This window comes from Plecotus auritus (assembly GCF_963455305.1).
Source record: "Plecotus auritus genome assembly, chromosome: 3".
NCBI lineage: Eukaryota > Metazoa > Chordata > Mammalia > Chiroptera > Vespertilionidae > Plecotus > Plecotus auritus.
In genome coordinates, this window is record NC_137772.1 from 30,831,026 (window position 1) to 30,845,608 (window position 14,583).

At 37.9% G+C, this 14,583-nt stretch overlaps 1 protein-coding gene across 14 annotated transcripts in view; it reads left to right on the top strand.

Annotated features, from left to right (window-relative positions):
* Nucleotides 1–14,583, top strand: part of DCUN1D2 (defective in cullin neddylation 1 domain containing 2) — a 38,858-nt gene that overhangs the window by 6,892 nt on the left and 17,383 nt on the right. For 6 of the 14 annotated variants that reach the window (XM_080660456.1, XM_080660453.1, XM_080660447.1 and 3 more), the window contains exons 2-3: nucleotides 177–581; nucleotides 3,952–4,120. In XM_080660456.1, the coding sequence (XP_080516582.1) occupies nucleotides 407–581; nucleotides 3,952–4,120 (344 nt within the window). In that variant the 5' untranslated portion in view covers nucleotides 177–406. Of the gene's footprint in view, nucleotides 1–176; nucleotides 582–3,041; nucleotides 3,132–3,951; nucleotides 4,121–14,583 lie in introns of those variants that run through there. The other 8 variants (XM_080660445.1, XM_080660452.1, XM_080660451.1 and 5 more) reach the window with 3 other exon arrangements.

Below are 14,583 nucleotides of genomic sequence, written 5' to 3' on the forward strand. Positions count from 1 at the left end.
CGTGTGTTATAAAGAGGGATTTACTGAGACTTAGGGAAAAAAATAAGGTGCTTCATGCAAATTGAAGTGGGTAGAGATCAAAATGTATTTTGTATAAAATATTGATTCTCATAATGTTTTGAAGATTAGACTTTGCATATCTGCTGCTATATAGATGCTGTCGTTTCAATTTTCAGAAGACTGTGCAGTCTTTTTAACTGATGAAGAACAAGCCTTTGTCTTCCTGTAATTCTGAAGTGAAGTTGAGTCACCCAACAAGAAAAAAAAACTAAGTACAGTTAAAATATAGGCATTAGGAATAGAATGCTGAAACAAACCTCTGGATTGGCTTCATTGGCTTTCCTGGTTCTTTTGCATCCCAAAGCATAAGCTTAAATCATCTCAGAAGGACAAGGTCCGCCAGTTTATGGCATTTACTGAGGCTGGCGAAAGAACTGCCATCTACTGCTTAACACAGAATGAGTGGAAACTAGACGTGGCCACCGACAGCTTCTTCCAAAACCCAGACTCGTTCCACAAGGAATCCATGAAAAACACAGTGGACAAGAAGAAGCTGGAGCAGCTGTATAACAGGTACAAAGGTAAGGGGTGACGGTGACAACAGGGCGGACAATAAAGAACTCACTTCCATCCTAGGGAATGGACGAACGTTGTTTCTTGAATTTCTGATGCTGTGTTCAAAAGACCTTCATGATGCTGTTGATACTCAGCTGCAAAATCCAGTTTAAATGGAACTGTGACTATTCATCGATGTAGATTATGGGTGGGATGAGAAGAGAGGAGTCTGAACACTGATTGGCAGTCAGCTCTCCCTACTGGGATCACTAATGGCAGAGGAGCCATCAATGGTATAGTGTCGTGGCCAGGTGACTACACCTGTGAATATAGTGTTTTTCCCCAAGCAGTCCATCTAGGCCAGGGGTGGGCAAACTTTTTGACTCGAGGGCCACAATGGGTTCTTAAACTGGACCGGAGGGCCGGAACAAAAGCATGGATGGAGTGTTTGTGTGAACTAATATAAATTCAAAGTAAAGGAGCAGAGGGGAGAGCAAGAGAACCCTCCGCTCTTTCGGCTCCGCAGGCCGGATAGAACAGCCGAACGGGCCGGATCCGGCCCACGGGCCGTAGTTTGCCCACGGCTGATCTAGGCTGAATATTGGTAGTGGAAAGTTGTTTAAAAACAGTACCAAAAATGCCCTGCCAGGTGTGGCTCAGCAGTTGAGCATCGACCTATGAACCAGGAGGTCACAGTTTGATTTAGGTCAGGGCACATGTCCGAGTTGTGGACTCGATCCCCAGTGGGGGGTGTGCAGGAGGCAGCCAATGAATGATTCTCTCTCATCATTGATGTTTCTATCTCTTTCCTCTTCCCTTCCTCTCTGAAATAAATTAAAATATATATGAAAGTAAATAAATAAACAGTACCAAATCATAAAAATAGTTCTGATGTGTCAGGAAAAGTCATCTGTCTCTTAACACAGTGTAGCAGTGTTGTAACACTGAAGCAACTTCAGTTATTGCATGAGTTTTGGGAAAAGCTCTTACTAAAGAAACCTGTGTTGGAACTTGGCAACAGTTGTTATTTTTATTGAAAGCAACACCAAGAATGGAGCTTTCCATATCAAAATACAGCCATACTGCACTCTGGCCGGTTTGGTTCAGTGGTCAGAGAGTAGGCCCGCACCCAAGGGCCCCAGATTCCATTCCAGTCAAGGGCACATACTTCAGTTGTGGGCTCGATCCCTGGCCCCAGTTGGGGCGCATGCTGGAGGCAACCAATCGATGTGTCTTTCTCACATAGATGTTTCTCCCTGTCTCTTTGAATCTCTCTAAAAATCAATGGGAAAGAAATCCTTGAATGAGGATTAACAACAACAACAACAAGAAAAATATAGTCATACTGCACAAATAAGTCTGCATTTAAAAAAAAGTCTGCATGTTGAGTGTATACAGATTCAAATCACGCGGCAGGCTTTTAGATTTCATATGAAATGTCACATCTGTGCTATTATGGGAGAGGCAGCAAGATTCAAGAGTTTATTGAGTTGTTCTTGTTTTTTTTTCTAGCAGTTTGTAAGGCAAATCCTTTTATTTCCCAAACATAAAACAAAACAAAACAAAAAAACCCACTAATTTAAGCAAGTATTAACTCAAACAGTATAACTCCTGTGGCTTTAAATTCTTATTATTTTCATGTTTTACTTTTGAGAATTCTGTGTGTATATTTTAATCTGTCTAGATCTGAAGAATGGATTGAGAATTGCATTTAAAAAAAATCTTGGTTCAGAAACATTCTGTGGCTAAAAGAAGATTTGTACTTGTAGTTCTTGAAAAAATGAACATTATTTTTAATTAAGCTTTAGTGTGCTTTAAATTTTTTGGCTGTTAATTGTTGAGCTAATTTTGTAAATCAGATGCTATGCAGATTTTAAAAATTATTCAAATATGTGCAGCTGCCTTTGAAAAAATACAGTTATATAAGTGAAAATTGTCATTTTTCTTTAGTTTAAACTTCATCCCTTCATTTAATATTATCCATGTAATTTTAGTTATTTAAAGTAGATATATGGTATAATCATTTGGGGTTCTAAAAATAAATATACAGTGTTGTTCAAGGACAAATATAATCTTGGTTATTGCATTAATATATACAAATGAATAAGTGCTTCTAAAGTTACTTTAAAATATTCAGTATTATTGTACATGACATTTATTAAGATTGCTTATTAGGTGAGAGCGTTGTAGACCAGTTTTTCTATTATCTTAACAATCTATAGTGTTAGGAGCATAGAATTGAAAGAAAGACAAGTGAGAATGTTTTACAGAACCTTTGCCCTGTAAACCCACGACAGCAGTTATTCTGTCACTAATACTTTTGAAATAGTATTACTAGAATAGAGGTGGAAGGATATTTGTGGTTTCATTCATTTAATCATGTTTTTCTTTTATATATTTAAAATGTAATACATAGTACTTAAGTGACCAAAATTAAATCTTGTATGACAAAAGTTTATCACACTTAATCTTTATTTAAGTAAAGGAGCTACAAGTTTTCTGTTTCCACCTTCTAAACCAGGGTGGGGAATGTCCAGCCCGAAATCATTTGGTCTGGCCCTGCCAAGGCATTAGGGGTAAGTTAATTAAATGTTTGACCAAATAGAGCAGGCTAATTTTTAAGTTGATGATTTTGTATGACCCATAAATGATATAAATATCCAAATGGCCCTTGGCAGAAAAAAGGTTCCCTACCCCTGTTCTAATTAACAGAATTAATACTTACTTTATGATAATATATTATGATACACACAGTCTGTCTGAAATTACTAGATCTAGTTTGATGAGATCTTGCTGGGATTCTTTTAAGAGATTTTACTTTTTGAATTTCTGATAGGGAAATGCTAAGTTTCTTAATTTTATTTATAAACCAGAAATGAAGGGAGGGGGAAACCTGAATTTCTAAGCTGTTAATTGTGGATGCATAAACTAAATGACTTTGAAAATAGGTATTGTATAGTAGCATTAGAACTATAGCAAATGAAATCACTTTTAAAAGAAAAGCGGCAATCTTGAGGTGGGGTTGTGATAAAAATTTAAAATATTATGAATAACAATGCAGTATTTTTGTAACCATTTGCTGTTGGGCAAACTAAAATTGTAAACTTGAATTTTATTTTATTTTAGGGAAATTACATTTTTTGTTAATGATGAAATCTTCTCAAAGAAGTTTCAATTTTTTTTTTTTTACTAAAGCCCAGAAACCTAGACTTTAAAAATAGAGGAGTATTTGCTGGATAAATTATTATTTGTTGCTATCTTTCTCAGAGTAGAAAATTACAGTCTGCTGATGTATTTGAAACAAGCTTTCTAGAACTATGTAGTAGATGTATGATTCTAAGATTTCAGTAATACTTTCCAAAATAGTATAACTTTTTTCCTTAATTTTAACTATAGACCCACAAGATGAAAATAAAATTGGAATTGATGGGATTCAACAGTTTTGTGATGATTTAAGCCTAGATCCTGCCAGTATCAGCGTTTTGGTTATAGCATGGAAATTCAGGGCAGCAACTCAATGTGAATTTAGCAAAAAGGAATTTGTAGATGGCATGACCGAGCTTGGGTAAGTAAATTGGTCTCAGTTTAAATTTTTCATAAAGGAAGATACTTTCAACATTAATTCTTTTTCAGTCTGTAAATATTAATTTCATATTAATTTATTTTATTTGTGTATCTTATAAATTTCTTATGCAGCTGCACTATATTAAGCCTTTGGTTTCACTTTAAATTCCAATTTAAGTTTTATTTAATAATCTTTTCTCAGATTAATCCCTTTTGTAACTTATTTTCTACTTTTTAATTTTTTTCCCCAGTTTTAAATTGACAGTAAGCATCAGGGTATTTTTGTTTGTTTGTTTTCAGCTCTTCAGCTTATTTCATAATACTGTGTACTAAGTGTATAGTTTAGTGTATTGCTATATTAAACCCTAATAAAATGTCATTTTGATTTTTGCTTGTAGTATTTCTCTGTTCCACCTACAGGGTTGGGATTAAAGCTTCATTAATAGCTTAAGATGTTTCTCACTTGTCAGATAAGTCCAAGAAGTAAATGAAAGCACATAACAAATGTCTTATAATCATTAAACTTATTGAGCTATTTCATGAGGTCGTATAAAAGCCAACTTGCTTGACTTGCTGATATTCTGATATTTCAGTGTTGACAATTTAAACTAGCTTTTTTTAGCTGCTCAAGGAGCTTGAAAGCCTAAAGTAAACATGTTCTTAAGGCATGTGCTTCAGCATTCCAGGGCAGGTGGGGGAATAGAGCATTTGCTTTTTTCCCATTAAACTGATGAAACTGTGATGTTTGTCAGCCTTGTCTGTTTAAATGATAAACTCTACAAGACTTTGATTTGTAGTGTTATCTTACCATATTCCTGGTGGTTTTGTAAAACCAAATAAACAAAAGAGAACATTGTGACAATGGTGCAATAGAGTATTTCTTCATGTTCTTTGCACTAGGAAAGCCTAGATGAATTACTAGTACTTTTAGAATGGAAAACAACCTATTAAAGAAGTATTCCATGAGCATAATACTATACACTATCCTATCTGTTAGAAATCTCCCCAAAATGAGAGATTTGGAAATAAGTGCTTCTTATAGAAACACTTACTGGCATTTCTAAGACAATGTCTAGAAATATATTGTACAAGTAAATGTTTTAAATTCTTGCCTGTTATCCTGTTAAGTGTCATAACTTTAAAAACATACTTTAAAGATTTTGAGTGTGAATCTTTGCAAAATGTGTTAGATATTTCATGACCTCTTATATGGAGTATACAGAGTGTAATTTAAGATTACCAGTTAATGATTGTTAATGGTACTGCTCTCCACATTTCACAGGGAAGTTAAAGTTGAAAGCATTTTGTAAATATTAAAGTGTTATGTACCAAGCAAAAGTATCATTCATGTGTTCAAAAAGTGTATTATAAAGACAATCTTAGTGCTTTTACTAGTAGGGATGCAGAGGACTGTTGGCTTCTAGTCTAAATAGCACTAAGCTTTAAAATATACTTTGGCTTTTGTGTCTGCTCTGTTTTGTTTTTCCTACACTTTTTCCTGGCTGTTAACTGTTGCTTGTGGCTAGAGTACCTGCCTTTAACAGTTCATCTTACATACTTTAATTGGGGGCTTGAGGATTCTTAAGTAGGCTGAGTAAACTTTATGAAGTACCTTGACATCTTTGTAAAAACAAAAAAAATTGACTGTGTTGCTCTATATCTGGGTTCTCTATTGTATTCCATGGTCTGTTTGTCCTTCACCTAACACCACACAGTTTTGATTTACCTCAAGCTTGAGTTTAACCAGACTACAGGACACGAGGTCAGCAAACAAAAATTGATATTTCAAAACACTGAATGTAATAATGAAACAAAATAAAACGAATTTTTAAAAATATCATTTCCAATAGCATCAAAAATACAAAACACCTGGGGTAAATCTAATTTATTTATTTATTTGATAAGTCTAATTTAATATGTGTGCTGCCTCCATAGAGAAAACTCACTGAGAGATAGGAAACCTGAATAAATGAAGAAATATACCTCATTTATAGGTTGCAACACTTATTGTTTGATCCCTAAATTTATCTATACATTTAATATGATCTCTAATAAGTAGTAGGTTTATGTGTAATTTGACAAGCAGATTTTAAATGTATATGAATATGCATGGTCAAGATTAGCCAACAATTCTTAAAGAAAAAAAAAAACAAGGTGGGAAGGTTTGCTCTATCAGCTAGTCAGGACTTCAAACTATAATAAGTAAGACTATATTGAGTACCAGAATAGATAAATATACCAGTGGAACAGAATGGAGGGCCCAGAAACAAATTCATGTATACAGGTACATTTGATTATGACAAAGGCAGCACTTTAGGAAAGTGGAGAAAGAACATCTTTTCAGTAAATGGTCGTGGGAGAATTGGCATTTGGGAAAAAAATTCATCTGATCCCTACCTCACACCACACATAAAATTTAATGGAATGTTATATGACAATGGAAATGAACCAACAATCCAAGTGGATTATAGATCTCCATTTGAAAGGCTAAAGGTAGAAACCTCTAGAAAGTAATGTAGGCGAATATCTTTATGATTATTCAGTTGGGAAAGTTTTAAAATATCACCAAGAAAACACTATAAAGAAAATGGATAGAGTGTACTATACTAAAAATAACAGCTCATCAAGACACACCTTCAAGGAAGTGGAAAGGCATCCCATATTCTGAAGTACTTTGAAAATACTTAAAAATCCTATCTAATAAAAGAGAAATATGCAAATTAACCATCACTCCACTACACCCACAAGCCACGCCCACCAGCCAATCAGGAGTGAGTATGCAAATTAACCCAACCAAGATGGCTGCCACCATGGAGCAAGCAGGAGGCTTGGGTTTCCCCAGCAATGGAGGAAGCCAAGCTTTCCACACACCCTGGTGGGCCCAGGCCTCCACTCAAGGCTACAAAGTTTCAATTGTAGAAGATAAATAAATCCCAGATCCCAAGGCCTACGCTTGGGTCACCGGGTGGTGTGGCTGGCCTGCAAACCACCACAGGCCCCTCCCCCAGGCCGCCCCACACCCCAAGGGAACCCCCACCCTGATCCAGGACACCCTTCAGGGCAAACCAGCTGGCCCCCACGCATGCACCAGGCCTCTATTCTATCTAATAAAAGAGTAATATGCAAATTGACCATCACTCCAATACACAAGATGGATGCCCCCATGTGGTCAAAGATCCTGCCCCCATGTGGACACAAGATGGCCACCACAAGATGGCCAGCAGGGGAGGGCAGTTGGGGGCGATCAAGCCTGCAGGGGAGGGCAGTTAGGGGTGACCAGGCCAGCAGAGGAGGGAAATTTGGGGCAACCGGGCCTGCAGGGAAGGGCAGTTGGTGGGGTCCCAGGCCTGAAGGGGAGAGCAGTTGGGGGGGGGGCAGGCCTACAGGGGAGGGCAGTTAGGGGCAAACAGGATGGCAGGGGAGCAGTTAGGCATCAATCAGGCTAGCAGGGGAGTGGTTACGGGGGTGATCGGGCTGGCAGGCAGAAGCGGTTAGGGGCAATCAGGAAGGCAGGCAGGTGAGCAGTTGGGAGCCAGCAGTCCTGGATTGTGAGTGGGATGTCCGACTGCCCGTTTAGGCCTGATCCCAGTAGGGGATCCCAGATTAGAGAGGGTACAGGTTGAGCTGAGGGACCCCCCCCCCATGCACGAATTTTGTGCACCGGGCCTCTAGTCTCCTATAAAACAAGAAAAGGATAACCTAATTGAAAATGGGCAACAGACTTGAACAGGCACTTCACAAAAGAGAATTTCCAAATGATCACTAAAATACAAGAATGTGCTCAATCTCATTCATTGGGGAAGTAAAAATTAAAACTGCAATGAAATAGAACCTCACAACCCACTCTTTAGAGTGGCTAAAATAAGACAGTCACAAATATTAATGAGAATGTGAGGCAACAGGAACACTAGTGTACTGCTGGTGGAGTGTGAAATGGGATGATCACGTTGGAAAACTGTTTGATGTTACTTATTAAACTGAAGGTGCACAGACCCTGTGAACCCAGCTGTTCTACTCTTGGGTGTGTCTAACATAACACATGCATATGTGTGCCAGGACACATGTACAGAACATTTTAAACAACATTCTTTGTAACCAGAAAACTAGAAGCAGCCAAAATATTTATCATCAGTAGAATATATAAATTATAAAATAGGAATTTAATGGAATGCTATATGACAATGGAAATGAACCAACCCCAGCCACACTGTCAGCACAAATGAGCCTCACAAACAATGTTGGCACAGAAAGCCAGAGACAGAATAATACTTACCGTGAGGTCCCATTTAAAAAGTTCAGACGCAGGAATAACTAACACACTGTCAAGGATGCTTGTTGGAGTGATGGAGGCCTAAAGAAGAGCGAGGAAGTGGCCACGTGGAGGAAAGGGGTTGTAATGGGGAAGGACACACAGCCACACCCCAGATGCTGCTGCCTGCTGGTTCTTAATTGGCTGGGGGCGGCCCTTAAAGCTGTGCATTTGTGCCTCTGAGTGTATTCATGGACTTGCTGGTCTGGATAGTTCCGGCCTCTCCAGGACTTGCTCAGTTGTCTTTCCTCAGCCCTGCTCTACTCGGGTGTGCTCTTCCTTGCTGTACAATCAAGATAAAAATGACATACTTTATGTTTTGCTATTCTAGATTCCACTTTAAAGGCTTTTTAATATCTTAAAGGTTATTGACTTTGGAAGGCAAATTCAATTTTAAAACAATAGAGTTGTGTTTCGTTATACTTGGATATTTTATTTTTTAGATTTTAGAAAAAGATTTATTATAGTAAAAATTCCCCATAAAATAATGTATAAACATTATTGTTAATAGTAAGACTTACCTCAAAGAATAAATCAATAAGAGGATTAATTATCTTAAATGTAAATACAAATGAGATAACATTTTTCAAAAAATGACCTTAGAGAATGTTTTTTTCTTTTTTTTTCTTTTTTATAAAATTTCTTTATTGATTAAGGTATTACATATGTGTCCTTATTCCCCATTACCCACCACCTCCCATTCATGCCCCCACCCCCCTGTTGTTTGTGTCCATTGATTAGGCTTACATGCATGCATATAAGTCCTTTGGTTGATCTCTCCCCCTTACCCCCACCCTCCCCTACCTTCCCTGAAGTTTGACGTTCTGATTGATGTTTCTCTGTCTCTGGATCTATTTTTGTTCATCAGTTTATGTTGTTCATTATATTCCACAAATGAGTGAGATCATGTGATATTTATCTTTCTCTGCCTGGCTTATTTCACTTAGCATAATGCTCTCCATCTCCATCCATGCTGTTGCAAATGGTAAGAACTCCTTCTTTTTTACCGCAGCGTAGTATTTCATTGTGTAGATGTACCACAGCTTTTTAATCCACTCATCTGCTGATGGGCACTTAGGCTGTTTTTAAATCTTAGCTATGGTGAATTGTGCTGCTATGAACATAGGGGTGCATATATCCTTTCTGATTCGTGTTTCTAGCTTCTTGAGATATATTCCTAGAAGTGGGATCACTGGGTCAAATGGGAGTTCCATTTTTAGTTTTTTGAGGAAACTCCATACTGTTCTCCACAGTGGCTGCACCAGTCTGCATTCCCACCAGCAGTGCACGAGGGTTCCTTTTTCTCCGCATCCTCGCCAGCACTGGTCATTTGTTGATTTGTTGATAATAGCCATTCTGACAGGTGTGAGATGGTACTGCATTGTTGTTTTGATTTGCATCTCTCTGATGATTAGTGACTTTGAGCAGGTTTTCATATGTCTCTTGGCCTTCTGTTTTCTTTCGAAAAGTGTCTATTTAGATCAGTTGTCCATTTTTTGATTGGGTTGTTTATCTTCTTTTGTTAAGCTGCATGAGTTCCCTGTAAATGTTGGAGATTAAACCCTTATCGTTAATATTGGCAAATATGTTCTCCCATGCAGTGGGATTTCTTGTTGTTTTTATTGATGGTCTCCTTTTCTGTGCAAAAGCTTTTTATTTTGATGTAGTCCCATTTGTTTCTTTTCTCTTTAGTTTCCATTGCCCTAGGAGCAGTATCAGTGAAGAAATTGCTTCAGCATATGTCAGAGATTTTTCTACCTGTGGATTCCTCTAGTATTTTTATGGTTTCTCGTCATATGTTTAAGTCCTTGATCCATTTTGAGTTTATTTTTGTGTATGGTGTAAGTTGGTGGTCTAGTTTCATTTTTTTGCATGTATCTGTCCAATTTTCCCAACACCATTTATTGAAGAGACTGTCTTGACTCCATTGTATGTTCATGCCTCCTTTGTCAAATATTAATTGAGCATAGTGATTTGGGTCGATTTCTAGGTTCTCTATTCTATTCCATTGATCTATATGTCTGTTCTTGTGCCAATACCAGGCAGTTTTGAGAACAGTGACTTTGTAAAATAGCTTGAAATCTGGTATTGAGATCCCACCTACTTTGTTCTTCTTTCTCAGGATTGCTGTGACTATTCGGGGTCTTTTTTTATTCCAGATGAATTTTTGGAGAGTTCTTCCTAGGTCTGTGAAATATGCCGTTGGTATTTTAATGGGGAGTGTATTGAATCTATAGATTGTTTTGGGTAGTATGGACATTTTAATGATGTTGATTCTCCCAATCCATGAACATGGTATGTTCTTCCATCTGTTTATGTCTTCCTCTGTTTCTTTTTTCAGTGTCCTGTAGTTTTCTGTGTATAGGTCTTTTACCTCCTTAGTTAAGTTTATTCCTAGGTATCTTAATTTTTTTGGTGCGATGGTAAATGGGATTGCTTTTTCAGTCTCTTTCTGTAAGTTCACTATTGGTGTATAGAAATGCCATAGATTTCTTGGCGTTAATTTTGTATCCTGCTACATTGCCGAATTCATTTATTAAGTCTATTAGTTTTTTGATGGAGTCTTTCGGGTTTTTTATATACAATATCATGTCATCTGCAAATAAGGACAGCTTTACTTCTTCTTTTCCAATTTGGATGCCTTTTATTTCTTCTTCTTGTCTAATTGCAATGGATAATACTTCCAGTACTATGTCGAACAGGAGTGGTGAGAGTGGGCATCCCTGTCTTGTTCCTGTTCTTAGGGGAAATGGTTTTAGTTTTTGCCCATTGAGTATGATGTTAGCTGTGGGTTTATCATATATAGCTTTTATTATGTTGAGGAATGATCCTTCTATTTCCACCTTGTTGAGAGTTTTTATCAAGAAAGGGTGTTGGATTTTTCAAATGCTTTTTCTGCATCAATTGATATGACTGTGTGATTTTTATCTCTCAGTTTGTTTATGTGATGTATCACATTTATTGATTTGAGGATATTGTACCATCCTTGCATTTCTGGGATAAATCCTACTTGGTCCTGGTGTATGATCTTTCTGATGTAGTGCTGGATCAGATTTGCTAGAATTTTGTTGAGTATTTTGTCATCTATGTTCATGACGGATATTGGCCTGTAATTCTCTTTCATTGTGTTGTCTTTGTATGGTTTTGGTATTAGGGTGATGCTGGCTTCATAGAATGAGCTTGGAAGTGTTCCTTCCTCTTGATTTTTTTGGAGTAGTCTGAGGAGGATAGGTTTTAGTTCTTCCTTGAATATTTGGTAAAATTCCCCTGTGAAGCCGTCTGGCCCCGGGCTTTTGTTTGCTGGAAACTTTTTGATGACTGCTTCCATTTCTTCCATAGTTATTGGCCTATTGAGATGTTTAGATTCTTCCTGATTGAGTTTTGGAAGGTTATATTTTTCTAGGAATATGTCCATTTCCTCCAGGTTGTCCAGTTTGTTGGAATAGAGTTGTTCATAGTATTTTTTAACAATTTTTTGTATTTCGGTGGGGTCTGTTGTTATTTCACCTCTTTCATTTCTGATTTTGTTTATTTGAGTCCTCTCTCTTTGCTTCTTGGTGAGCCTGGCTAGAGGTTCATCAATCTTGTTTATCCTTTCAAAGAACCAGCTCTTGGTTTTGTTGATCTTTTGTATTTTTTTTTTTTTTTTGGTCTCAATGTCGTTTATCTCTGCTCTGATCTTTATTATTCCCTTCCTTCTGCTTACACTGGGCTTTTCTTGTTGCTCTCTTTCTAACTCTTTGAGTTGTAGGGTTAGGTAATTTATTACCATTGTTTCTTGTTTTTTGCAGTAGGCTTGTAGAGCTATGAACTTCCCTCTCAAGACTACTTTCGCTGTGTCCCATAGATTTTGGATTGTTGTGTTTTCATTGTCATTTGTTGCCATGATGTCTTTTATTTCTTCCTTGATCTCTCTGGTAACCCAGTCATTGTTTAATAGCATGCTGTTTAGTCTCTGTGTGTTTGATTTTTTTGGATTGTTTTTTTGTAGTTGATTTCCAGTTTTATGGCACTGTGATCTGAGAAGATGCTTGATATGATTTCTATCTTCTTGAATTTGAAGAGACTTTGCCTATTTCCCAACATATGGTCTATCTTTGAAAATGACCCATGTGCACTTGAGAAGAATGTATATTCTGTGGCTTTGGGGTGAAATGTTCTGAAGATGTCAATTAATTCCATCTGGTCTAGTGAGTCATTTAGGATTGATGTTTCTTTGTTGATTTTTTGTTTAGAGGATTTGTCCAATGGTGATAGTGGGGTATTAAAGTCTCCTACTATGATTGTATTGCTGTCAATCTCTCCTTTGATATCCTCCAGGAGTGTTTTTATGTATTTGGGTGCTCCTGTATTGGGTGCGTATATGTTTACCAAAGTTATTTCTTCTTGTTGGATTGCTCCCTTTAGTATTATGAAGTGGCCTTCCTTATCTCTTGTTATGTCCTTCACTTTGAGATCTAATTTGTCAGATATAAGTATTGCTACCCCAGCTTTTTTTTCATTTCCATTCGCCTGAAAAACCTTTTTCCATCCCTTCACCCTCAGTCTGTGTGCGTCTTTTTTTCTGAGGTGGTTTTCTTGTAGACAGCAGATATATGGGTCGTGTTTTCTTATCCAATCCGTTACCCTATGTCTTTTGATTGGGGCATTTAATCCATTTACGTTTAAAGTTATTATTGATAGGTACTTATTTGTCGCCATTTTTATTCTTTACCCCTGTGTTCCTTCTTGGCTTCCTGTTTCTTTTTTTTTTTTTACAGCAGACCCTTTAGCATTTCTTGCATTGCTGGTTTGGTGGTAATAAATTCCCTTAGTCCTTTTTTGTCTGTGAAGCTCCTGATTTCACCTTCAATTTTGATTGATAGCCTTGCTGGGTACAGTATTCTTGGATTCAGACCCTTCCTTTGCATGACTTTGTATATTTTATTCCATTCCCTTCTGGCCTGATGAGTTTCTGTTGAGAAATCAGTTGCTAGTCTGATGGGGGTTCCTTTGTAGGTAACTTTCTGTCTCTCTCTGGCTGCTTTTTTTTAAAAATTTTTTTATTAAGGTATTATGTGTGTACATATCTTACCTTTGCCCCCCCCACCCCACTCCCATACATGCTGCTTTTAAGATCCTGACTTTGTCATTGGTATTTGCCAATTTAATTATAATGTGCCTTGGCATCGGTCTTTTGGGGTTCATTTTGCTTGGGACTCTGTGAGCTTCTTGGATTTGTGTGGGTTTTTTCTTCCCTATGTCAGGGGAGTTTTCTGTCATTATTTCTTCAAACAGGTTTTCTATTCCTTGCTCAGTTTCCCCTCCTTCTGGAACCCCTATTATGTGGATGTTGTTTTGTTTCGTGTTGTCTCAAAGTTCCCTTAGGCTCTCCTCCTGCTTTTTAATTTTTTTTTCTAGAAGCTGCTCTACTTGGGTATTTTTTCCTACCTTGTCTTCTAGCTCACTGATGCGGTCCTCTGCTTCTTCTAGTCTACTCTTGATGCTTTCTGTTGAGTTCTTTACAGCAGCGATGTCATTTTTCATTTCTTCTTGGTTCTTCTTCATTTCCTCTTGGTTCTTACTCATATTGTTGAATTTGTCTTCCATTCTTTTCAGCCACCTTATGACCATTTCTCTGAATTCTTTCTCTGACAGGTTGCTTTCCTCCATTTCATTTACTTCCTTTTCTGGTGATGCCTGCTTTTCTTTCATATGCGGGCTGTTCTTTGTCTCCCCATGGTCTCTCTTCTCCAGGTGTCTGGTTATGTAGTTCTCTCTCTCCTTATCCCAGGCGAAATCTGACCTTTCTGTGGTGGAGTGAAGAGCTCCTCTGAATCCGCGTGTTTGCGCCAATTGGGGACCGGTGCTCTGGGGTTTGCAGCTGTTCGGTGGGTGCTGCAGTTGTAGATTTTCAGGCTTCTGATAACATCCACTTTCCCCTTCAAGATGGCGTGGTCTCCATGTCTGAGCCGGTGGCTCCGGGAGGGAACCCAGCAGCAGTGGGGGCTGCCCGGTCAGGGAAGCCCTGTCCAGCAGTCCCCCACTTTCTCCTGGAGTACAGCTGTCCCTTATTTCACCAACAGACACTCCCCTTGCAACCCTCAGCTGTTCTTTCTATCTGCTCCAGGACAAGGCTTGGGACACGTCTGTCTATTCCACCACCATTTTTTTTT